Below are 25,411 nucleotides of genomic sequence, written 5' to 3' on the forward strand. Positions count from 1 at the left end.
AACAATATTTCAGGTACATTCCACACGCAAACATGCCAACATACACTCAGTAATGATACTAACAAGACAAGGAAAATCTCTACTGCATATAAACATGACCTTTAGCGTTAAAACCGCTCACAGTAAGGCCACTGTGACCGGAACACATCATATATATTTATATATTTGACCTCTTACAAACAGGTTCGAAGAGAAACTTTTTTGGTGGGTTTAAAATAAAAAAAATTAACCCAGAACCTGTTGCAACCATACTTCAGATAATCTAAACACAAGCTTAATGCGCTGGAGAAAGTTTCATTGTTTGAAAGGCAGCTATAGGTTGTAGTGTTTGGTAATTCTTTGACTTTACCTCAAAGTCACCGGGTGTCAAGGATGACTGAATATCAATGTTCCTCCAGATCTGGATAACAGTTGAAACATTTCAGTCTTCGTCGCATCGACCTAGAAGTCGACCTCGCCTTTCGTGAAGCCGCGCCTCTAGCGTGGCTAAAAATGTACGTACCTCGGCTTGACTGCGTCTGATGACTGAATCGCTTTTCCCCCCCCGTCAGGTCCAGGAAGCTCTCGTCCCTCCGGTCATGTCCGAGGGTTTGAAGGAAATAACGTTTCCATCTCGGAACGCGGACAGCCCACTGAAACGAATGAAGAGAGACTGGGTCATCCCCCCAATCAACGTCCCCGAGAACTCTCGAGGCCCGTTCCCACAGGAGCTCGTTCGGGTAACGTACCACAAACACACACACACGCACACGCACACACACACACACACACACACACACGCACGCACACGCACTCTCCCAACTTCAAAGTAAATGCTTTTGCTTGATATGACAACCTTGCAGGTTCCCTCTGTGCCCTCAGGTAGCACTCAAAGGGTCGTAGACATCAGCCCTCAACAAAACGCTTCATATTTACAGCACTTTGCTAAAGGTCACGGCTTTCCCTTCCTCCTCTATTATTTATCCTTTGTTTTGGGGGCAGTGTGCACCAGGAGAACCAGGTATTATTCACAAGCAGAGAGAAATCCCAAGTACTTGCAGGTGCAGTCGTCGACTACCGGTGTTATTGTACTTCGTTTTTTCATGACTCAAGGACAGATAATTCTTTCACAGCTATTCTCTGGTCAGGGCTCGGTTCCAGAGGAAAGCAACAAGCGGTGCCCGAGTGTTGAGTCCCGTACATGCTATATGTATGTTTTATTTTTAATCCGGGATGTTTCTGGGGTTTAGAGCTTGATATCAGGAAGAGGAGAGGCTCTGAAAACGGATGGAGGCTGCAGGCACAGCGGCTCTCGGCTTACACGGCAAACAGGATAGACAGAATTTCAATATCATGTAGGCTCTCATTGTAAGCTCATGTTTACTCAGCCAGCAACCGTATTTTTAGACTAATGCTGTGATTGGTTTGTCAATGAGGAAGTGAATCTACATGGGGAATTATCGGCAGTTTTTCAGAAATGGAAGACTTGCCGAGTATGGACTCTCAGATGTTGAGATTTCCGTTTCTGTGGATATTATTAGATTTTGAGGTGAAGGCGACCTTTGTGGATGGAGGTGATTGTGTCTGGCAACCACATTTTTTATCATTGGAGTATTGTTGACTCGTTACCTCATGTATTTTGATGTGTTGATCCTTTGAGCAGCTTTTCTAATGAAAGGACAACATCAGTCAAACATGATTCTCAACATATAAACACATACATACTGCTTATTTTGGTGATTTTACCTAAACAACTTGGCTTGCTAAGTACTTTCACTAACTATTTAATGAACTTGTTGCCATATTTGGTGCCGTATTTTAGCTAATTATTTAACTAATTGATAATGACAGTACTAACAGATGGCCGGGGAGAGGGGAAAGAAAGGTGTTACTAATAAATGGAAGGCGGGTGATGTTTGGATGCTGTCGCTAACGAGTCTTCCCACCCACAGATCCGATCGGACCACGACAAAAACCGCTCGCTGAGGTACAGCGTAACGGGCCCCGGGGCCGACCAGCCTCCCACTGGCATCTTCATCATCGACCCGATCTCCGGAGAGCTCTCCGTCAACAAGCCGCTGGATCGAGAGCACATCTCCAACTTCCATGTGAGTCAAACAAAACCGAAAAAAAAATAAATAAATAAATAAAAAATCCTCTCTCCCAATAATCTCGCTGTGATTCAGACATGTTTTGATTTCCTCGGGGCTTCATCAGGAGACGCTTGGTGGCGGGGGGGCTGTCGGCAGGCATGTGCTTCAGGGTCACGTGGCGCCGCAACAGTCTCCTCAGACTCAATAAAAACAGGGGGGGTCTCCCAGGAAATCTGACTTATCCGTCTGAGAATTTGAAGGCCTGTGAGTGTGTGTCAGATTCGCTATGAACATTTTTCTCTTTACAAGTTAAGATGAGATTCAAAGAAAGCGTCTCAGGCCAAAGTGGGAGGCTTACAGTGAGGTGGTGGATTAAATATGTTACAGAAGATTGTTTAAAGGTCAGTTTTTGCTTCTAAACTAAAACAGGAAGTTGTTCAGTGAATTGATTTTTAAATTATTTTTACCTTTCATGATTCCTGCATTGCCCCGTTTTGCTTTGATCATGCCGGTAAACCGCAGGTGAAACCAGACCGGTGTGGCTCGTGCTTTTATATTCTTATATCAGAGCTGCAGTCAACCGAAAATGAGGCGGTCCGTTTAAATCCCAGCAGACAAATCGGACTCCTTTTTCTATTCTGGTTTTTATTGTCGGCTTTTTCTATTGAGCGTAAAGCCAGTTTTCACAGTTAAGACGTGCAATCTTCTCCGGCTTTGAGCTGAATCGTGAGCGATGGGAGAAGGGTGGTGGGGTTTTTTTTTTCTCCCCTCTCCTCGTGATGAGCCCACCCGCTGCATCGCCAGTTGCTCTGGAAACGAAATGTGCGTCTCTTCACAAAACACTCTTTTCAAACCTGCGTTTTTACAGGTTTTTACAGGAGGAGGAAGAAAAAGCCAAGAATTTTAAGTCCAATTTGACGAATGAAAGCATTAATTTCAAATGAAAAGTTTCAAGCCAAACCTTGTGTCTATCTAGCTCTGGTGATTGTAAACTTGATGAATATGGAAACTAAAATTACGAATCGTTGACAGTTTAGCCATTTTAGGCATGAAAGCTTACAGTGATTTCGTCATACAGTTTAAGAAGCGCCGGCTCACCGTGTTTGCGCTTTCTTCCAGCTACGAGCCCACGCGGTGGACCTGAACGGCAACCAGGTGGAAAACCCCATCGACATCGTGATCAATGTGATCGACATGAACGACAACAGGCCGGAGTTCACCCACCAGATCTGGAACGGCACTGTTCCGGAGGGTTCTAAGCCAGGTAACGCGATTTTCAGCATGTCAAACGGCATCGACCGGGGCCTGAAGAGTCTGCTGCATTTTAACCTTTTATCAAGCGACTCGTGGCTTTTAAAATGTGTGATGGACACATTTAATGAACTTGCGCCCTCTGCAGGTAGTACAATGAACTTGAAAACGGAAATTGCTTAAACGGCTAGCATTGCGAAAACTGTCTAAGTTGTGGCTTGAAAATTGGTTAAAAACTGCCTCCAATTAGTAATTTTTAAATTGTGGTGAACGATATAGAGGCAAATTCTATTATAGTGTGCAACTGCTTTCCTTCCCTGCCTACTTCTGATGCTTGGGCCCTCCTATGAGAAATTATCACTGTATATTTTATAAGGTATGGGTTTCATAATGCATGTGTTTCATAATGTATGTGTTTTTTTTATATTATGTATAAGTTTTATAATGTATGTGTCTTTTAATGGTTGTTAAATGTAATTGCTGCTGCTGCTGCCATCTTGGCCTGGGCTTCTCTGAAAAAGAGATGTTGACTCATCTGTTAAATAAAAGTTGAAATTAATGACTCAAACAGCAGAGGTAGTTAAAACTGTTAAAACACAAAACTGGTAAAATAGCAAAGGTTGTTAAGTCTCTCACTACAGAATTTTTTTAATTAGCTAAAACCCAACTCAGGTGACTAAAACCACTAGTCACTGCTGGAAGTAGCTTTAATGCCACAAATAATACATTACGTGATTAGACAGAAGTATCAGACAGTGTGTGGCCAACTTACTTAAATTTATTGTCAAATTGATCAAATATTGAAAAAAAAATATTGACAAAAAATATTTTACAGACCTAAATGGGAGGGAATTGTGTGCTGATGAGGAAATAAGTGTGTTTTGTCTCTGCTGCTCTGTCTCACAGGAACATTCGTCATGACCGTAACGTCTGTGGACAAAGACGACCCCAAAACGGCTAACGGGATGCTGCGCTACAAGATCCTGTCCCAGAACCCCGAGAGTCCCACGTCCAACATGTTCACCATCAACAATAAAACCGGCGGCATCATCACGGTGGCGGCCGGCCTGGACCGCGAGGTATTCCGCCGTTTGGGGCTTTTTCTGTGTCATCCTTTCTCTTGTGTGAATCATGAGCAGGCATGCAGCCCTAATGGACGTGAAATATGCTCTCATTAGCAAGGACGTTGGTTGTACGGGTGGTTTTTCATCGCCTTCTTGCTGGAAATGTACATCAACATATTCTCTGTTTGCATACATTTTTTTATTTATTTTTTATACAATGACAAAACACAGCTAATATCCAGACTATATGAGAACTAATGAGCCAGAGTAAATTTTAGCTTATTACCAACTAAATGAGAAGTAGAAGTGGACTGTTTCACACTGATTTACTCGTACAAGAAGGCGCCTTGCATCACTGAGTGGCTAAATGTTTCCCTTCCCTCATTCTCCTGCCTCTTTCTCCACTTAAAAACTGCGTTTCCTTTCTTCCTCTTCCCCAACCCTGCAACTTAATTGGAAGCTGCGCGCTTCTTTGATGGGGAAATGAATAAAATAATACATACAGCTGGAGCCAGTTGGCGCAAACCTAGTGAGGCCAATCTGGCCGAGGTGGCCGCTCAATCACGCCCGCCCCGGGGCGGCCGTTTTTACGTCCGCCAGTTGCCACCGTGAAAGTAATTTGCCCCACTCTCATTACCTAGCAACTGGTCCATCACCTGAGTGGTTTTTAATGTGAATAGAGCCATTTGTTAGCTGCACCAAGGCGCTCACGGTGGAGATGTACATGTAAACCCACATCACCTCCGAGGGAATCAATCTGATTTATATGTGTATTTATACATACAAATATAAAAACAACCATTGATCTCTGCAATTGCAAAGGTATCCAACTCGGATTTGTTTCATTTTTACTTTAGCGTGTTAATTATGACGGACAATGTGTTGCTACCTTATTAAAGGCGGTTGTAAAGTCCCCTGCAGCCTGAGGAAGCCTCTAATGATTTGTTTTTACTAGTTAGGTTAAGTTTTTAGCATGAGCCAGCTGTTTTGAAGGGGAAAAGTGCATTTTAGCATTTGTTTTTAAGTACCGTCACCTGTTTTTGTAGTTAGCTTCCCAAAACTGAAGTATGTGTCTTAGTTGTGCTGTGACAGCTCCACTGTTGATGGCCAAAATATGCAAATTTAGTATCTGCTCGAATTTCTCCTGGCTTCTATTTCAGTGCTACCTTCGTGTTTTCTGTTTGCTAAATGGTCTATAGAAATATACATACAAATTGATATCATGCACATTTGCATACTTTGGGTAAATAGTACTTCATATTCAAAATCAAGCCATTTATCTTTTGTGCCGTTGTCATAGTATTCTGTACTAGTCTTTGATGTTAATGTATTGGCTGCAAGATGAAGTAGTTTTTTATTTGCTAGCATTCCTTGTGGCCTTCAAGAGAAGGGAATAGAAAACAGTTTCATATTTTAGTTGGTTGGAGAGCAAGCAGAACAAATAATTTGCTAATAATGTTAATTCATGAGCTTTAAACTGACTCACAGCTCTGTGTGTATCTGCTGCTCTCGCATTACTTTCGAGCCTGCAGTGTTACAGAAACGGCATCCTCCAGTAGATGAATTGGAGGCCTCTTTAGGACCACAAGACTCATGTTTGACACCACTGATTGAAACCTTTATTTATTATTATAGAGCCTGCTAGTAGAAAACAAATGAAAAACCACTCAAGGTGGAAAACTTGAAGGTTTTAGTTTTTAAGAAGTGGGAAAGAGAAATGTAATAGTTTTTTTCTTCTTCTTCTTCCCTTTTCTAGAAAGTGCCTCAGTACACGCTGATCATCCAGGCCACTGACATGGAGGGCAACCCCATGTACGGCCTCTCCAACACCGCCACGGCCGTCATCAGAGTCACCGACGTCAACGACAATCCGCCCGAGTTCACCGCGGAGACGGTAAGGAACCGAGCCAGCCTTCGAGGCGTTGACACGGCGATCGCAGAGCAGAGCCAGGACCCCCGATTCACCCCGACGTGAATAACTGGCCTGTCACTTAGCTGATGTGTTGGCGGTGTAACGCCCTTCTCCAAATGTTGACACATGCATCCGAAAGAAGCACTTACTGCACTCGATGGACTCGGAATGAGACGACCATGAGGACACGATAACTTACCGTAGATGTCTATTTACACAAGACGAGGGGCGGAGGGGTGGGGGCGGGGAGGGTTTCATTCCTGCTGCTGCGGCAGTATCGCTAACACGCCTCATGCTTTATTCATGCAGTTTTTCGGCGAGGTGCCCGAGAACCGCGTGAACGTCATCGTGGCGAATCTGACGGTGACTGACAAGGACCAGCCCAACACGCCGGCCTGGAACGCCGTCTACAAAATCACCGGGGGCGACCCCACCGGCAGGTTCTCGGTGCCCACTGATCCCACCACTAACGAGGGCCTGGTGACGGTTGTCAAGGTGAGGTTGGCTCTCTCCACACTCGGCCTTTAATCCTACTGAGATGCATAATGCAAGCATGTGCAGGTATGCATGCATGCATACATGTACGCATGTTGAAAAGACGCCGTTCAAACATCTTTTAAAGCTTCAAAATGTCAGGAAATGTGTGTTTGGTTCATCATTTCTCTCTGCTTTGGGAGCATTTAGTTAAATATTGACAAAAACATGCAGTAGTTTTGTGGAGTGTGGTGAATACAAACCTCTATGCAGATGATATTTATGTGTTTGTTGCACAATACACAATATTCTTTCTCTTGCATTTGATTTACACCAGCTGTGAAGGAGATGAAGTATTTCTAAAAGTTTATTTTTGTTGTTTATTTTTCCTTTTCTGGTTTCTGCCCTGTGGCCACCTGAATATTTACAACTGTTGATCGAATACATTTTAATTATCACACTTTTCTTTCACATTTGAACTTCTGTCATTTTGATTTCGCAGTCCATGAATGCTCATTCAAGCAGAATTTATCACAGTTCATTCAGTCCTGCGTATGTTGACATTACAATAATTTTTTAATGTATCATACAGCCCTTAATCACATGATACAATAGGTTTAAGTCGTGCTCAATAGTGCATGTACTTGATTTTAATGCTCTAGAAATTCAAAATGAATTATTTTTTTTTAAATAATCATTACTAATTTACAGAAATTGTGTGGTTAGTTAAAAAAATGAGGAAAATTTTCACTGTTGCTAAACACATCAGCACCAAGAGATGAAAACTGTGTACTTCTGTGTTTGAATGTAATGTTAAACAGCATTATCTCATGGGGCACAATGTATCATGATTTTATTTGTAAACTGGATTTTTTCCTCTTTGACACCAGTTTTGAGTAGTTATTGTTTTTTTTAACTAGCACATTATATCGCAGGATGACAGCGTCGGTTGTTTATCAAATGTGGAAAAGGAAGTGTATATCCTCTGATTGTGACATTGGAGACATTTTTAGAATATAAGACATGAAATGTGTGATTTTCATGCTCAGGGACGCCCTTAAAAAGGCACAGAAAGTAATTTCTGTTACATTTTCACAGTGATTATGTGAAGTGCAATGACTTTGACAGCAGGAAAAGCTGATTTTAAATGTCATATTACTTCCTGTAAATGGAGAGACCAAATCACTTAAATGTGAAGCAGCTTTTTTTTTTGTCTTTAATGCAGATAAAAGTGCCAATCAGTGCGGCTGTTTGCCTCCGTATACTCTGATTACTTCTGCACAGATGATTTCCGTGGCGGGAAGCTTGGACGCAGCTCAAAGTTGGTCCAAAACTTGAAAAAAAAAAAAAAAAAATCTAATTAAATCTAAACCACGTTTCAAATGGAGTGCTTGCACAGCTCTTGAACTGACAACAAAGGGATGTTTTATTTAATCGCAGGAATAAAAACCTTTAGATCAGTGTAAGCAGAGGATGTTCTCGTGGTTCAATTTACTCCCTCCCTGTTTTCCAGCCCATCGACTACGAGATCAGTCGGACGTACGTGCTGACGGTGGAGGCGAGGAACGAGGTTCCTCTGGCCAGAGGCATCCACTCCCCCCGCCAGTCCACCGCCACCGTCTCCATCAGGGTCATCGACGTCAACGAGAGTCCCTACTTCGAGCCCAACCCCAAACTCATCAAGCTGGAGGAGGGGATGCTGCCCGAGTCCACGCTCACCACCTTCACGGCGCAGGACCCCGATCGCTTCATGCAGCAGACCATCCGGTACAGAACAACTGAGAACTCACTTAAAATATATATACAGTATATATTTCTCTTGTATTTGTTTGTGTGAAAAAGTGTTTTTTCTGCTGACTGTATGTACTGTATTTCACTAAAGTCCTATAGAGCATCTTCCTCCCACTGACTGATGTCATTCATCCAAACTGTATTCGGACATTGGCTCAAATTCATTGTGTTTCGTTGCACCTTATCAGTGACTGGCTGACATGACAGTCATTCGTATCTGGATCCCTCCCCCTCCACATTGTTAAGATCTGCAGCGGAATACTTCAGGGATCCTTTAAAAGAGAATAATTTGAGATTTGCACTCATTTTACAGATATTTTTAGAGGGATTCTTTGCTAGCTGATTAAAAATGGATGTCTAAATGCCTTTAATGTAAATTCCACTCGACAGTTAGTGCAATAAAAGTGGAGCAACTCGTCTGGTCTGAACAGTCAAATAACACCAAGCTGCCAGCGCGTTCTCCAGCAAGTCCTATTTTTCATTCCTCTCATTTTCATCACAGTTTTTTGGCGGTGCCGAGTGTTTATCTGCCTGAAAACAGTCCATGAGAAATAAGCTAGCTTTGTAATTCCACGGTTTGTCCTACAAATTAGTTTGAGCTGTCGATAACAGCGAGCCAGTTTGGTCTCCCGTGTGAGGCGGCTCTGCAACGTTAGAAGAATGATGCACAATGTCTGAAATCTTGATTCGTTGTAAACAAATGCCCAACTTGAAATTGGGAGGATTTTCTTTCCACTTTCCCTCTCTCTATCTCTTTACTTGAAAATGTGAATCTCTTCTATTTTTTTTCCCCCCCTTTTCAGATACTCCAGACTCTCAGATCCGGCCAACTGGCTGAGAATCGACCCCAACACTGGTCGGATTACAACAATTGCCATTTTGGACCGAGAGTCGCCCTATGTGAAGAACAGTTTGTACAATGCCACATTCCTGGCTTCTGACAGCGGTATGTAACCGTTTGACTGCTACTGCAGTGGCTAAAAATACTACGCAGAGCTCCTGTGTTACACGGTCTGAATGCTTTCTCCAGGTTGTTACACAAGCATCCAGTGATTGTGAGAGCATTCAGGAGGAGATAATGTCGCCTTTTCTTTTTTTTTTTTTTTTTTTCTAAATTTTCATGTCAAACGTAGCCTTGCTCAAAGGTCAGCCTTGCACCCGGCGTTGCTTAGACTACCTGCGTGCTGTTTTTCGCCTCCAGTCAGGCCGCAAAAGCACTCTATCTGTTGGAAAAATCCATCTTACTCAGAGCCACAAAGACGTCCTTCCTGCCTGAAGGTCAACCTTGTCGCGGCCACTTGGCACGTCTGAAGCGCCGGCCGCCCCGGTCGAAGGTTAATGTGCGAGCGGTGGCAGAACCGTCCAGCATGTGGATGCATTCACCTCTTGTCTGCGCGGGTGGGATTTACCTCTGTTCAGGTTTACCCTGTTCCACGGAGCATAGCTTAGGCCAATAGGCTTAAAAACCCCACCAATAAAGAGGTTTCTCAGCATTAATGGGTCAGGATTGGATGACTAGCTCCTTTGAGCGTGGCCTGAATGGTAAAAAAGCCTCTTAGCTGGGTGAATACATAGAGGAGCCTGAGAGGAGCGACAGTGGGCTCTGTTTGTTAGCTTTAGTATTCCCATCCCGTGTCCTTCGTCAGGAAGACGCTCCCCACACCCACCGATCGTCTCCGTATCCAACTCTTTCTGTCCTCACTTGCGATTAGACTCCGAGATCAGTATGCAGTTTGTATGTGTCGTCTCCCACCAGAGTAAATAGCTGCTTAGAGTGTCTTATTATAGCGAGATGCCCAAAGAGTAAACTTCTTAACTCTCTCTGCCGACTGTATAATGACGCCGTCTCAGCCACATATATTCCTTTCCATATGTAAATTTTTCTGAAGTCCTTCTCTCTCATAAATATGTATGCGCTGAGTGTGTGCGTGTCTTTTCTTGGCTCACACAGGTGTGCCGCCAGCAAGCGGCACAGGCACTCTCCAGATCTACCTTCTGGATATCAACGACAATGCGCCCAAGGTGTTCCCCCAGGAGGCGGAGATATGTGAGAAGCCCGAGCCCAACGCCATCAACATCACCGCGCTGGACGGAGACCTGAACCCCAACGCCGGGCCGTTCGCCTTCGAGCTCGCCCACAGGCCCTCCGACGTCCGGAGGAACTGGACCATTACGAGAATCAGCGGTAGGAAGCTTGAGATACCTTCACAGCTCGAAAAGTTACATTCATATCAGAACATCTAGAAAAAAAATAGCGGTCTAAAACACGGGAGATGGTTTCTCCTCATTTTTTGTTTTAGGGAAAAAAGAGTAAGGGGTTGAAACAAGGCCCACAGCTTCTCAGAACTCATGATGAAGCGGTCTATAAGAAGATAATTGAACCCAACTTTAAAAGAATAACAACCAATCAGAAAATATCTACAGAACTGTACCTTTACATGCTGATGATACCGTCTTTTCTTAACGTGCTCAGTCGGTAGAACGGGAAGTCCAAAAAGCTTCAGAAAGCATTTAACAAACTGCGTCTGATGGATTTAAGATTCGTTTTACTATACGCCATGTTTACAGTATTACATTTCTATACACACCTGCAGAAAACTTGGTTAATGTTTCCTTTGACATGTGTTTGAATAACCTTATTCAGATGTGAAAACTGTCTGCTGTACCAGTAAAGGTGGTGACGGCCATAAATTCAGTGAAATCTTCCTCATGCATGCGGCCTCCTCCATCCCACCCAGATCCAGTTTAATGTGCATCTTTCTTGCTTTATTTAGAAAAGCAGTGTCCCTTAAACTCCATGATGTGATGGGTTGGGATTTGCTCGGTACTTGCAGCGCAGGTATATTTTCTTCTGCGGAGCATTACTAGATAAACCTGCTTATGACCCAGGTGTGTTTATCCATTGAAACTCTATAAGCTACCAGCTTACTCGTCCAAGCTGATAATGTACCCGTAATGCCTTGCCAGGGTTTTTTTTTTTTTTTTTTTTTTTATTGAGAATATTCAGTTTTTGCTCTTTGAGCAGTTTCTTGTGCCTATATGTATGTCGGTATTTACGCCAATTGACATTTCCTTGCATAATCCTTCAAAGAACCGCCGCGGACGTCATCTCAAATGACAGAATCCGGCACGAACATGAACCGTACGTGTCAACAGACCGATCGCAGGCGTTTCAAACTTTTTCTTTTCAAGTCGCTCGTCTTGTCAAACCTCGTTAGTCTACAAACTCACATTCAACAGTTTAGTAATTAAAGCTGAAGTCTTTGATCTGTGAGCACTCCTGAAGTGTGTAATTTGCACACGGCGGAAGTGTCAGAGCTGAGACCAACAACATTATAATATATTAACCTCACCAAACAGTCATTAATTGTTTATGCTAATTTGTGAGGAAGGGGGGGGGGGGACAGAAGCGGAAGAACTCATTTGTTTGGTGCATTTGCTGTTAGCTAGAGTTGCAACGCACTGAATATATCTTAATAGGATAACAGCGTTTGGATTATCACAGCTGGGAATTTAGCCTAAGCAGCATTATCACAAGGTATTCGGTACATTTCTAAGCTCCGAAATCCAAATCCTGACCATGTTTTGGATTAGATATGCTGATGCAACTTCCAGGTATGACTTTACGCAGCACACTGGTGGTAATAGGAGTGTAATCGCACTGTGAAGATGGTTTATACAAAAAAAAAACCACTGTTCAGACTTCGCTTTTAATCCCTTCTCAAAGACGCGCCTGCTTCAGGAATGGGGTGTTATTTGACATTCAAACACACGGCTGTTTAATCTGTAACCTCCCCTCGACGAGCGTCTCCTCCGACTCGGAGCCGGCGGCGGCTCGCTGACTCTTCCCGTTTCCCCCCCCGTCTCTCAGGTGACTACGCTCAGGTGAGCCTCAAGATCGGCTTCCTGGAGAGCGGCATCTACGAGCTCCCCATCATCATCACCGACTCGGGCAACCTGCCCATGTCCAACACGTCGTACCTGCGGGTGAAGGTGTGCCAGTGCGACATCAACGGCGACTGCACCGACCAGCAGCACATCATCGCCGCCGGCCTGGGCACGGGCGCCATCATCTCCATCCTCCTCTGCATCATCCTCCTCCTCGGTGAGTGTCGCCACACAGCGCACAGAGGGATTATGAAGACAGCTGAACATGATCTGAGATATCACTAGATTACTGCCGGATTACCACGAAAGATAGCCTTGATCAGGAACACACCCAAGCTCTAAAACATCAGATCCGATTACACTCCAATGAAAATATGCGAGTTATTAGATTTATTTTTTTATTTCCTGATACAAACTCACTCTCTCTCTTTCTCTCTCTCTCTCCCTCCCCCTCCATATCTCTCGTTCAGTCCTCGTGCTGATGTTCGTGGTGTGGATGAAGCGCCGCGATAAAGAGCGTCAGGCCAAGCAGCTCCTCATCGACCCGGAGGACGACGTGCGAGACAACATCCTCAAGTATGACGAGGAGGGAGGCGGCGAGGAGGATCAGGTAGGAATCGGGAAGCACGGTCTGGTGTGGACATCATGTCCCGAGTGCACAAAGAATCTTTTGTTTAAGCACAAAGGAACTTCAGTTAACGCCGCTTCTTAACGTTATGAAACAAGACGTCGCTGTGACGCCAATAACTTAACCATAACTGGAAAAAGAAAGTTCTACAACATCTTTCATTTCAATAGAAATCTACATAATAGAAATGTATATCATTTATTTATACAATACTTAATTCAACCCAATCTATTAAAACTTATTAAAAAGTTAATTATAAACATTAAATAAGAGTAAAGGTCATTTTTATGAATTTGTATGAATTTACCGCGAAACTTGACCTTGTGCTTTTGGGTATGAATTTAACAGCTTTATTGCTTTATTGTGAATGAAATTTCAAAATTTAATACTTCACCCTTCACACGACCCTCACACGAAAACGATTGAAAAACTTCTGAACTTAACTTTTCCCACTTCAAATGTATTAATATTTTGTAGAACTTGGAGACATCGGATGTGGTGCAGAGTGGACGGATCCCGCAGTATGTGTCGAACCGTGACCAGAATGAAACCGTCCGTTCATTCGTGAATTTGTTTTTTTGAAAGAAAAAGGCCAAATATTCATGTTTGAATAACAAGCAAACTGTAACTTCCACTAGTTTCTTCAAATATGGCGTCAAATTGAAGAGTTGAGCAGTTTTCACAATGCAAATGCATCCAGCACTGCTTCAATTAAAGTAATATCGTTAGTTTTAAAGTCACAGGAAGAAATGTTGAAAGTTTCCTGAAAAAAGGGTTCAGGACTGGAAAAACTTCTTTTTTTAATTGAAGTCACAGATTTCTGCCAGGCTGCTGGAGTTCCACATCTCCCCGTGAGGAATTTGGCTTGTAAAGTTATTTATGGGAGGTAACAGTTTTGTTAATCCTTGCGGTGAGGCTTAGTTTGTTTTCGTGGAAAAACTTTGAGTTTTTTTTTTTTTTTTTTTTTTTTTTTTTCCTCGCGCATGAATGCAGAACAATGCAAGAGAACACAGTCAGCCGTACAAATCATGAAGCCATACAGTTGCCCTTGAAAGGGTGGCAGAAGGCGAGTGTGTGTGTGGTCTTTGTCGGAGACGAAGATTCAGGTCACAGCGATGCAGAGAAGGAGCGGCGCGAGGACAAAGAGGACCACCTCGAATCTTTCTACATTTTGCTTTCTTTGTTTGAAGCATTAAGTTTAGTCACGAGGAGGAGGAGAGGACTTTTTTTTTTTTTTTTTTTTTTTTTTTTTTTTTTTTGTAATCTAGACAGGAGCCCGGAATCCAAAAGCTGCGATCAATAAGGCAAACACATTTTGATCGGATTGGTTCTGGAAATATTGAAGATGGTTCCCCCCCCCTCCCTCGAACACGTGGAAACGCCACGGGCATCAGAGGAGTCGCATCTCAGCGTCCTCCTGCACCGATCTGCCACACAGACACAAATTCAATCATCCTAATGACCCCTTGTTAGCAGAACAAAATCATTTCTTTTTTTTTTCTTTTTTTCTTTTATTTTTTTTTAAAAAGAGGCTCTGTAATAAAGCAGGCAGGCTGGCTGAAGTGCTTCGCAGGCTCAGGTAGAGCAGAGACCTCGGTCTGACCCAGCGCTGTTGCCAAATTAGCCTGGGAGACTTGTAATTGGTGAGCCGATGTCATTTAGAGACAGGCATCTGCTGTGGCGCTATAATGAAGGCCTGTCTAAGGTAACAATACGACTGCGAAGCCATTACACATCTGCCAGTGATTAGGCAGCGGGGAGTGCGCCCACACGTGCGCGCCCGGGATGCACAAAGTTGCACGAAACTGTGGCGCGATATAACGAAAGGCAAACGAGCGGCAGCAGCGATTTATCGAGGGGAAAACAAGCTTGCATTCTGAGAAGGGGCAGGACGCCAGGGGAAAATGGGTTCATCAGCGTCGGAGTTTTAAAAAAAAAAATTGACCCCCCTTCCTCCTCCCCCCTCCCCCTGCCATGTGGTCTTTATAATGCCTACCTCTGTTCTCCTCCCTATCTCCTGCTGGGGGAGGAAATTGAAGTGTCAGACCATTGGGTGCTCTCAGAGTATATGATTTTCGTCGCGCCTGCCTCTCGCGCCGGTTTGCGAAGCACTCATTTCATCACAGGCGGACAGCTGATCGGGCTCCCCCGGACACAGAAGCGGAATAATAAAAAAAAAAAAAAAAAAAAAGATTCTTTTTAAAAAGGCTGAAATCAAAAAAAGCAAATTGAGAAGGCGCAACGCGCTCACAGGTAGAGATGAGTCATCTCTAAAATGACCACCCAATAATTTCATTCGCATTAACCTTCAGCTCTGCAGGCAGGCCTTGGACACACTTTTGATTTGTTTTCTTCGTCTTTTTTTTTTTATCTGAAATTATAAGTGAAAGAGAACAACCCGCCCTGTTATTCAGATAACTGCACCCTGCTTTCGTCAAAACAGATTAAAAAAAAAAAAAAGTTTTGTTTTAGAGGAACTATTTAATCTCTGATTTCTCTTAATAACAGAGTTTTGTTTTTGCTCCAGGGGCAGTTTAACCTCTTATAGAGCACTGGTAGAAACGACAAAAGGCTATATAAGGATAGAAAGGAAGGGAATGTATAAACTCTATTGTATGACTCTACTTTAATGAGTTATTTTCAATTAATTGATAACATTAAAAACAATGTTCTTTGCACTTCATTCCAAAAACTTTCCTCAGTTCGTCTGTGAAAGTTCTTTCCAGTTCATCCCGATCATGAACGAATGTAACGAGACTCCTCGATGACAGCTGGAGCATTTCCAACTCTGAGGTGGAGAAATGTCTCAGTAAAACTGATCTAACCTCTACTGGCCATATAGTGATCAGTGAGTTGTTTGAGGTGAAACGGATCCTCATCCAATATGGCGGCCATGCTGAGTTGCCTCGACGCCTGACACCTGGTCTGCGTCACTTTATCAACTGAAAGGAACTTTGTCGGGTGAAGTTGGAAAAGTTTAGTGCTGGCATGTAAAAATATAACGCATTTATTTGCGTAAAATGTTACGATACGTCGATTCCAGCAGAGAGCAGTCAGTGAGATACGTCCAAACTCCCCCCCCCCATGGGTAAAATGATGAAACAGATGAGAGCACAGAGTCAGTACTTAGTTGTCTTTGGAAGAAGCAGAAGAGTAACATCATGCTTTAGATCTCACTTCCATTTGTCATAAAGCATAAAAATTACCCATAAGACCCTCATTTTCCCGTCTTCATGCTAAGCTAAACATGTGCTCGTGCTAGCTCCGCACATCATGCCAGACCACACTTAATCTGGTCTGGTTGAGCATTATGAAACATTTGATTCAGTCACAGGCTCTAATCCTCCAGCCATCCCCTTTCATCGCACAGAGGGTGCGTTTGGCCTTGTAGCTCTCCGTATGCGCGCTGATAAACTCAGTTCCACTTTGAATGTCTCGCAGCAGATAAAGTGTGCGAGGCTAAGCCGTGTTCAGCCTCCCGCGTTTGAATGTGGGTCATGAGTGCCAGGGGCGGCCATTTCACCAGGCCGCGGTAAACGTGTGAGGAGTCGATTCCCTGAAGGGAGCCGGTGTGTCATTAGACCTTCCTGCTTAGTTCAGCCATTATCGGGCTCTGTTGCAATTACTGTCACCGACTCCTGACCCCTCTCGGCTGCGACCTGAGACAAGGTGAAATGTGAGTCACGCTGAAACCAAGCGAAGATGAAAGAAGCCGTGATTGCATGAAGCGCGATGATTATCGTTCTCCTCCAGCTAGCCTGGGGGGGGGCTTTCGTCATTCCCCATGAAATCGAATGAAAAATCAATATATTTGGTTTGGATTTGAGAAGGCGGCGGGTGCAGACCAAGTAACCTGGTCGTTATCATCATCGTGATGCCAGCATGTGCTTTTAGTAGTGGGAAAACGCTGAATTGTGATGACTAGGAGGAAAGGAAACGCGTTTTATGTTTCACACTTTTGATGCAAACACATTTAATCTGTACAACCCGGACAGGCCTTCAAGCTGAAGCTGTTCCCAGATTAATTGGTCCTGGCCTGGTGGCACGAACTAGATTATTTACCAAGATGGATGGAGATATTAGGAGTTGGCTCTTGAAAGAATGCTCTGCTTTATGTTTCACTTGGAATGAAAAAAGGGTCCGAAAAGAAAAAAAGTTTGTTTTCAGAAGCACTTTGTGCTAGCAATGATTAAGACATCTTTTCTCTGATACAAATGTGAGTTGGTAACCTAATATTAAATCATTACATTGCTGAAATGAGCCGAAAGAGAAATGATGCTGCTTGTGTCTGTAGCCACTTAGCAGCAGCTGAATAATGACCGTTATGAAGCATTCCAAATACAGATACGCACAAATCTCTGTCTGTACTCTGCGTTTACTCTTTATTAAGGTCCATTTCCTGGAGACGTATGGCCCGTTTAGGCATCTCTTCAAGAGAAAACAAATCAGTTTTGCATTTTGGAGGCTCTCTAGAGGCTGCCATCGTTGTTTCTGTCCATCTCTTGTGCAGAAGAACTATATTATTATCCCTGCGCCGTATCCAGTTAGCAGCGTTTAAGAAAGCGTTTCCATGGAGACTTGCGAGGCGTTTCCAAAAAGGTGCACTATTATGTAAACCGATTGTGATTTGGACCAAAACTGCAGTACCAGCATTAGCTGTTAGGTGGCAGTGTTCAGATGAGAAACAAATGATGCGCTTTTATTTTTAAAGGAAATGGATACATGTTTGTTTCTGTATTTTTTTTGGTGATACTCAACCAGATTTATTTGACATGTCCACCTGATGTCGTGCAGCTCAACTTCTTAAACCATTACGATTCGATGCTCAGGAAATCTGCGACTGACGCTGGTATCTGAGCAGATTTGTGTCAACACGCCGAGAAAGTCAAGTCTCTCCTGAAGACCCAGTCTTGGGAATGCTTTTCAAAGAGTCTACGCAGCAGATTTTGACCTACTTCTTGAGCGTTTATGCATAATTAACGCCGGATTTTTATCAGCCTGTCATATTAGCAGAGATTTTCATTTTCGTGCCGATTCAGATATTTAATTTTAAAGCCGATATCGGGGGGGGGGGGAACTGCGTTGATTGCAGTCAATCAAACGGTATTTGTGTAGCAGCTTCCATTCAGGTTTGTACAATTCAAACGGCTTCACAGATGATTGTTGGATAAAAAGTGGATTAAAAGCATGTTAGCGTGCGCATTATTGTGGAGTGTAGCTTCTATTCGTCCCTGAATGCTTATTGAGAGTAATGTAATTACTAATCAGTGCACATTGCAGATTGTGATTCATGTGGATTGAAGTTGTTTTCAGGGCGTTTGTTGGAAGTGAATTCACATGTTTATTTTTACTCTGGATCATGCGCAGCTTTTTTTTTTTTTTTTTCTTCCTGCGACCGTCTGTGTGTAGGTATCTGTGCAACTGAGCAAAGACAGTTTTGAAAGGGTGGGGGTGCATTAGAGATGGATGGATTACTGAAAATCTGCTAAAGAGGGACAATCCATCATGCACGCTTATTAGGCACAAAGTGATTCTCCAGTGGCGTTTTCTTCTATCATATCTGCGACTGCAGCCCGGATAGCATCCAGTCCTCCTCCAGCACTGTTCTCCGCTGCGCCCTCTTCCCTTTTTCTCTTCCTCCTCCACCTCCTCCGTCCTCCCTGCCCATGACTTTGCACAAACTGCGAGCCATTCAGGTTGCCTCGGTAATGTTAATAGGATTAGCAATGGCTTATGCATATCCACCATCCCGTGTCTGGGCATTGATTAGAGCAAAAAAAAAACAGTCGCCTGCACATCCTTCCTGCAGCACACACGGCACAAGTACAAACACTCAGCAGCCTGTGATGTGGTCCTCATCTCGGACCCCCCCGGTGCCGCCTCTTTTTATGTGTCAAATCGTCCCTGGGCTTGTGCTTCACAGACAAGAAGATTAAAGTTCCCCTCGTGTTCGCTCGGCTCTCCCTCGCCGCAACTTTGAAAAATCTTTCCCCTCCAACTCGGTGGAGCTTCTTCCTGCTGGTCCGCGGCACGCGGGGGTGTTTACCTTCTTGAATAACTGCAGCCAGTTTGAGGAGGGGGAGGGGGGTGTCTGGTCACGCCACCCTGAGCTAAAGTCCCATCTGTCTGTTCCTCCGCAGGATTACGACCTGAGTCAGCTCCAGCAGCCGGACACGATAGAGCCCGATGCCATCAAGCCGGTGGGAATCCGCCGTCTAGACGAGAGACCCCTCCACCCCGAGCCGCAGTACCCCATGAGGTCAGCGGCCCCCCACCCCGGAGACATCGGAGACTTCATCAATGAGGTAGGAACTTGGAGAAAATGTTGTTTTTATTTCCTTTTTTTTTTTTTTCATAAAATTAAAGGATCAATGGTGCCGCGTAGCTTGAGTTTCATTTCCAAGCCGAACACTTTTTCTTATAATAAACTTGTACCTTAAATAAACAATTTGGCTCATATGACTGAGCACCACAACGCCGCCTCGCAGTGCGAGAAAAAGACGTTAAATCGAATCAATTGTTATTAAAACTGTTTTCATCTTTTCCCGACAGAAAGTGAGAACTTTTCTCATTTCACATAGATCAGCCCCGACATGTATAATACCCTTAAAGTACATGACTCTAACTCACTTGGATGTAATTGTTTTTCTCCTCACTTTCCGCCAAAGCAAAGTTATAGATGTGTCGGCGCAGAAATGGGAGATGAGAGGAGCAATACATTGGCTTTCTATCGGAGTGCCCTCGTTTGCCTGAGGCCATCATTGACTCCAGCATGAAGGGAGAATGTAAAATGAAAAGAGCAGTCATATATTTTTCACAAGCTCCAACAGACAAGAGTTTCACCAGCATTACAAATGGAGTCCTCACTAGTTTTTTGGATGGCGCCCATGTTTTTAGATTAGAACTCGCTCTTTCAGCTCGGCTCCCCAGAACATCCATCTCTCAGATCCTTTCGGCGAGGCGCCGCTCATTTTCTGTCTCGCCGTGAGTCATGAATACACCTCGATGCGCTCGTCCTAACAGCTGCTGCCCGGAGAAATTCAGCACGGAGCCCGCTCCGACACATTAAAACCGCAGATTTCAACAGCTAGCAAGGATGTTCAGGACAGTCAGCAGCGATGGCGCTCTAACATCATCAGCTGCGTCAAAAGGCTAGCCAGTTCAAATTATATCGGTTTTACTCCAAAAAATACAAGTAACCTCTGAAAATGTTCATATTTATTGAACGGGTGGGTGAATGGGTGTTGCTGCCATCCTCTGGTCAGTTCTTGTATATATTGTTGTGATTCGACAACTGCTTTAGAAAACTCAAGAATCATATTTTTTTTTTAATTGCAAAAATGGTCATATTTACAAAGTCATCCTGCAGACAAAAGAAGCCCAGACAACACCTTGCCTGGAATATGTGGTAGATTTAACAGACTCATGGTAATTGATGGTGACGTTCGGCTACAATTACACAGTTGCTGTAAAAAGCGATATTGGACAGCTTTGGGTTTTTCATAATGGCCGCTCCAACTGTGAGATGATCGGGGAAAAAAACAGTGTTTATCTTGTATTTATCTTTATTTCCAGAGATTTTCCTGAGCAGAGCTCTGCTTGTGCCGACGCCTGTAGGTGTGAAGCGAGTGTACCTCGACTCACATGCTAACTTTTCTCTGAGAGATTTAATAGTTCCCGTAACACGGTGAACCTTCATCTGTGGCTACACAAACTTTGCAGGCCTGTTTTAGCGCTCCCGAAAGACCTTTGAGACATTTTCCAAGCATCCTGACCCAGAAAAAGCGCTCGCAGCACCCAGCCGGCGTCGGGTCTGTTTATAGCCTGGAAGTTTCAGTCGCTTCAGCCAGAGGAGTGGGGAGACGGGGAAGCGAGAAGAGGGCGGGGGCGGGCGCTGTCTGAGTTGGGTACATGCCCCGGGAGCTTTGGGGGCTTTTAATTAAAACACGAGGATTGAAAATGAAGCGCGGGTTTGGAGTTTGGAGTGAGGACTTTAACCCCCGCAGTCGGAGCGGCCATCAGTCAGCCCCTGCTCTGTTCCCACGGACGCATGAAACGCATCCGCACCCACGTCGGCCCGCTGCCGCCGGAGATACCGCGCTCATTGTTTCGCCGCGTTTCCAGTTGTGTTGTGCGAGCGCAGATAGCGGCGGGCTGGATTACGCTCCTCTTTATCATCTGCAGGGCAGAGCGACTCCGAAAAAAAGTGAGGACTTTATTTCACACAGAGTCACGGCTGTCTGCGGTTCGATCCGTGCCTCGCTCATAACCAAATTACCAGGCTGGATCCTGTGATAGACTAACCTTATGAAAGTGCCAGTGGGGGGTTTCCGGTCGGAGATGAAGGGGGGTAATAACCCACAGCGCGATTATGGTTGTAATTGTAATGTGAACGATCCATCTGTCATATTTCCCACAAAATTATCAGCACTCCGGCCCAGAGCAAATACTTAACAAAAGCTAACAAGTGGAAAATAATCGCTTAGTGCCCAGACACTTTAATTCAATCCATCTTTTTATTTGAGAGCATTTCAGCACTATAATGGCGGCGCAGAGGAAACTATAAATCTTTGACAAGTTTCCAATGAGCTGAGGTCTTGTTTCTATGTTATGTTGCTCCACTTCTTCTTCTTCTTCTTTTTTTTTAATTCATTTATTATTTGTCGGGTGTCCTCAGTTGTGGCGATAAGAGGGAGAAACCAGGCGCGGATCCAAAGTGGTTCATGGCCAAAGCACATCTCAACTTCTAGATTAGCAATCCATCAAGTCTCCTGAGCCCCGTTAGGGAATGAGCCTGGAAATCAATAACAATCCATAAGGACCTCTCATGACGCGCTGAGGATTTCTGGGAATGTCAAGCACAATCTTGAAAATAGATCCACCCCCCCAGCAGCAGTAAGAGACTGGAGATAGCAAGTCGAGAAAGACACACGCACTCACACACACACACACACACAGACTCATAGCGGCCTCGGCTCGGCTTACTTGCACTGCTTAGATAAATGTGAAATATTAAAGATATGCAGTCCAGATGATAGATGACGCAGTGTCAGAGCCCAAGCTGTGCCGTCTGTGTGTCAGGCAGGCGGGGGCGGCGGAGGGGTCAGTGGGGGGGTAGAAGGGGGCGGTGATTCCCCCTCATCTGAGGCTGCCGCTGGTCATGCTCAGTCTTGGCTTTTCATCAAACGGAGGATAATCCAGCATTCGGGGAAACATCAGAAGAATCGAGGCTGAAGCAGAGACGGGGCTAACAGGAACATTAGAGAGTGATTAATTGGGGCGAGAACCTGATTTCCTGAACACTGACTGGTTTGAGGATAGATTAGCCTGTTTGTGTGGAGCAGTAGGTGGCAGAGGCTCCGTCTGTTATTGTCAATGCAGAGTTCTCTCGGGTGGGTGAAGGAAAAACTGCTTTCCCCGTTCGTATGACAACGATCGCCGTACACACAGGATCTCTGTAGTTTCCATACTTGGCCACTAGTTGGCCGTCTTCCATCCCCATCAGCTCAATTAGTTGTTGCATCTGTTTAAAAAATAGTGTCTGAAAGAAATGTCTCCACCTACGCAGATGATGGTGTGCTGCATGTACATTTTACTGGAGAAGTGCTGTTAAATACAAAAGAGTGAGCAGCACAAACACACTCCAATTCACTGCAACTGTGGTGGGCATGAGCAGCACTCTGCTTCCCCTGATTACACACATTACAAGAGGAGGAGGTCTGCGAGGATGTGAAACGCCTCGAGGCATTACAGCTACACTTTTGAAACATTCTGCCAATTTAGATTTCTTGTTTCTAAACTCAACACTTCCCCCAATGATTCCTAAAAGCACCACAAAATTTATCCTTCACGATTTTTCAAGGAATTTTAAGTTTTGTTTTTTTTTTTTTTTTTTCCCCAAGTTTTCTTTAAATATGTACTTTTTCAGGACATACATACATATCATTTTTTGCACTCAGCAACGACTGCGACAACTCATGACCCGGCACTGACTCGCTGTTCCTGCCATTTCCATGCAAACGGGTATCGTTTTCGCAACGTTGCCAAGCAAACGCAAGACTTTTCTGAAGCAAAACTGCATTTTCGCCTGAAATGTCGCCATGGAAACGAGGCCTTAAACCCTCAACAAGAACAGCCAGTGCTTCCCTTTCTGTGGACTAGAGGTAGCAGATTTCAGATCCCAATTAAAATAAAAAGAATTAAAAAAAAAAAAAAAATTCAAGACAAGCATTTGTCTTACATTGAGACAGAGATGTTGTGTTCTACTTGATGGGGTCTTTAAAGGATTTCTAGTAGTAGTCGTGTAAATAATCTCCCTCTAAGCGCTCCAATCTGTGCAGAATCCGTGCCTAAAAGCTCAGATGTGATATTTTTTTTCTTTTTAAATAGCATCTCGTCAAAGATTTCCTGTTCTGTGCAGCCTAACTGAACCTCTCTCTCTCTCTTTCTCTCTCTCTCTGTCTGTCTTTTTCTGGACACAGGGGCTGAAAGCAGCAGACAACGACCCCACTGCGCCTCCCTACGACTCCCTGCTAGTGTTCGACTACGAGGGCAGCGGATCCACGGCCGGCTCCCTAAGCTCCCTCAACTCCTCCAGCAGCGGGGGCGACCAGGACTACGATTACCTCAACGACTGGGGCCCTCGCTTCAGGAAACTGGCGGATATGTACGGCGGGAGCGACGACTAACCGGGGACAGACGGATTGTAACACCACGCACGACGCCGAGAAAAAAATAAATAAATGAAGGAAAGATGTTTTTTTCCTGTTGACGAACACGGACAGCTTCTGATATTCCCTGAGAGAGTGATAGAAACTGTGACAGAGAGAAAAAAAAAAGAGAAAAACACATTTGATTCCGAATTTTTTTCCAAAAAAAGAAAAAAACAAACAAACAAAAAAAAAATTCCAACCAACCTTGGCTTATTGTTGTAGTCTCCGCATACATATGCTTGTTGAAAGCTTAGGCCATAGGCTGATGTCCGGTTCTGCAGGATGTGGGAGGGAACTCTTGGTGGACTGTCGTCACTCAGATTGTTGGTATTGAATGCGCTCAGTTACACTTGAATTTCACAGTACAGAAGCACTGGGATATAATGTGCCTTTTTGTACATTTTTTTGGATCTAAATGATTAGTTTTATGTTCAAGGCTTTAATGGTACTGACTTTTGGAGTGATTTCAGACAAAGTATGTTACACTCTGGTATGCTTCGACATGCTTTTTGTTTTTTTTTTCTTTTGTTTTTTTCTTTTTTTTTTTCTTTTTGGTTACACAATGCTCCTGTTTGTTAAAGATTATTTAAATAAACCACAAAGAAATGAAGGATCATCTGTTAGCTTGGATGGGAAGAGAAACAATTACGAGCAGCACTGTACAGTATGCTAGACTTCTAGACTTTCTCACTAAAAAATTTAAAATTATGCAGCTGGTTGCAAATAAAGGGAGTTATGAATCATTCTTTTGTAGCAGATTTTGTTTTCTTTATTTCTTTTTTTCTTTGAGGTGATGTAGTATTTTACAAAAAAAAACAACAAAAAAATCTGTTTTGGTCTAATCTATGTACACTTCATTTGCCTTAGTCATCTGATATTTCTAAGTTTTACTTCACTGTAAAAAGATGTGTGTACATAATGTTTTTTTTTCCTTTATATTTTTTTTTTCTTTTTGATGTAGTATATGAAGAAGTGCAAAAAGTTCCAAACTTGTAAATGTATAATTTGGACGGCAAATTCAAGTTTTTTGCATGTTTTTATCTTTTCATGACAACGAAGAGGACAAAAAAAAAAAAGAAGAAATGTTGTTTCCCAAATTTATTTACAAAGTGAAAAAAAATAAAAATCTGGGTGACATTACATGTGTAGAAGTTAAGAGTTTTTTTTGTATAAAAATGGAGGAAAAAATGCGTTGATTTAAAAAAAAAAAAAAAAAAAGTAGTGATCTTGTCAGCACAACTGTTGAATTTGTACCAAAAAAAATGGGGTGTTGGGGTTGGGAGGGGGGGCTGGCGGCGGCAGGGGGGACGTCGGCACTAATTTTTTTTCCGAATCAGCTTTAAGACTGGAAAAAAAGGTTTTGGACTTAGAAGCCTTGTGGATAACTATGTGTACTGGAACACAAATTATACATCTCTGACCCCGACCATCCAAATAAAATGCTAATTTTGGAGCTAAAACTGCCTCTTTGTTTTTCTCAAACTCAGCATTGTTGCAGAGGCTTAATTAGATTTCGAATTGTGTAATCTATCTCAAAGGACCCGGGCTTTTAAAACAAAAAAGTTTGGTGTACAGTATTTTACCAGAAGAGAGAATAAATCATTGAGGCCATGTTGTTC

At 43.6% G+C, this 25,411-nt stretch overlaps 1 protein-coding gene across 1 annotated transcript in view; it reads left to right on the plus strand.

Annotated features, from left to right (window-relative positions):
• cdh2 (cadherin 2, type 1, N-cadherin (neuronal)) overlaps positions 1 to 24,912 on the plus strand; it is an 80,973-nt gene extending 56,061 nt beyond the window's left edge. Inside the window, exons 4-16 of the mRNA XM_030115289.1 lie at positions 552 to 719; positions 1,932 to 2,087; positions 3,192 to 3,336; positions 4,230 to 4,402; positions 6,144 to 6,281; positions 6,609 to 6,794; positions 8,287 to 8,540; positions 9,368 to 9,510; positions 10,516 to 10,749; positions 12,436 to 12,669; positions 12,923 to 13,062; positions 19,221 to 19,385; positions 23,562 to 24,912. Of these exons, the coding sequence (XP_029971149.1) occupies positions 552 to 719; positions 1,932 to 2,087; positions 3,192 to 3,336; positions 4,230 to 4,402; positions 6,144 to 6,281; positions 6,609 to 6,794; positions 8,287 to 8,540; positions 9,368 to 9,510; positions 10,516 to 10,749; positions 12,436 to 12,669; positions 12,923 to 13,062; positions 19,221 to 19,385; positions 23,562 to 23,768 (2,343 nt within the window). The 3' untranslated portion in view covers positions 23,769 to 24,912. The remainder of the gene's footprint in view (positions 1 to 551; positions 720 to 1,931; positions 2,088 to 3,191; positions 3,337 to 4,229; positions 4,403 to 6,143; positions 6,282 to 6,608; positions 6,795 to 8,286; positions 8,541 to 9,367; positions 9,511 to 10,515; positions 10,750 to 12,435; positions 12,670 to 12,922; positions 13,063 to 19,220; positions 19,386 to 23,561) is intronic.
• The last annotated feature ends 499 nt before the right edge of the window (positions 24,913 to 25,411 follow it).

The sequence above is a fragment of the Salarias fasciatus genome, chromosome 18 (assembly GCF_902148845.1).
Source record: "Salarias fasciatus chromosome 18, fSalaFa1.1, whole genome shotgun sequence".
NCBI classification, from domain to species: Eukaryota; Metazoa; Chordata; class Actinopteri; order Blenniiformes; family Blenniidae; genus Salarias; species Salarias fasciatus.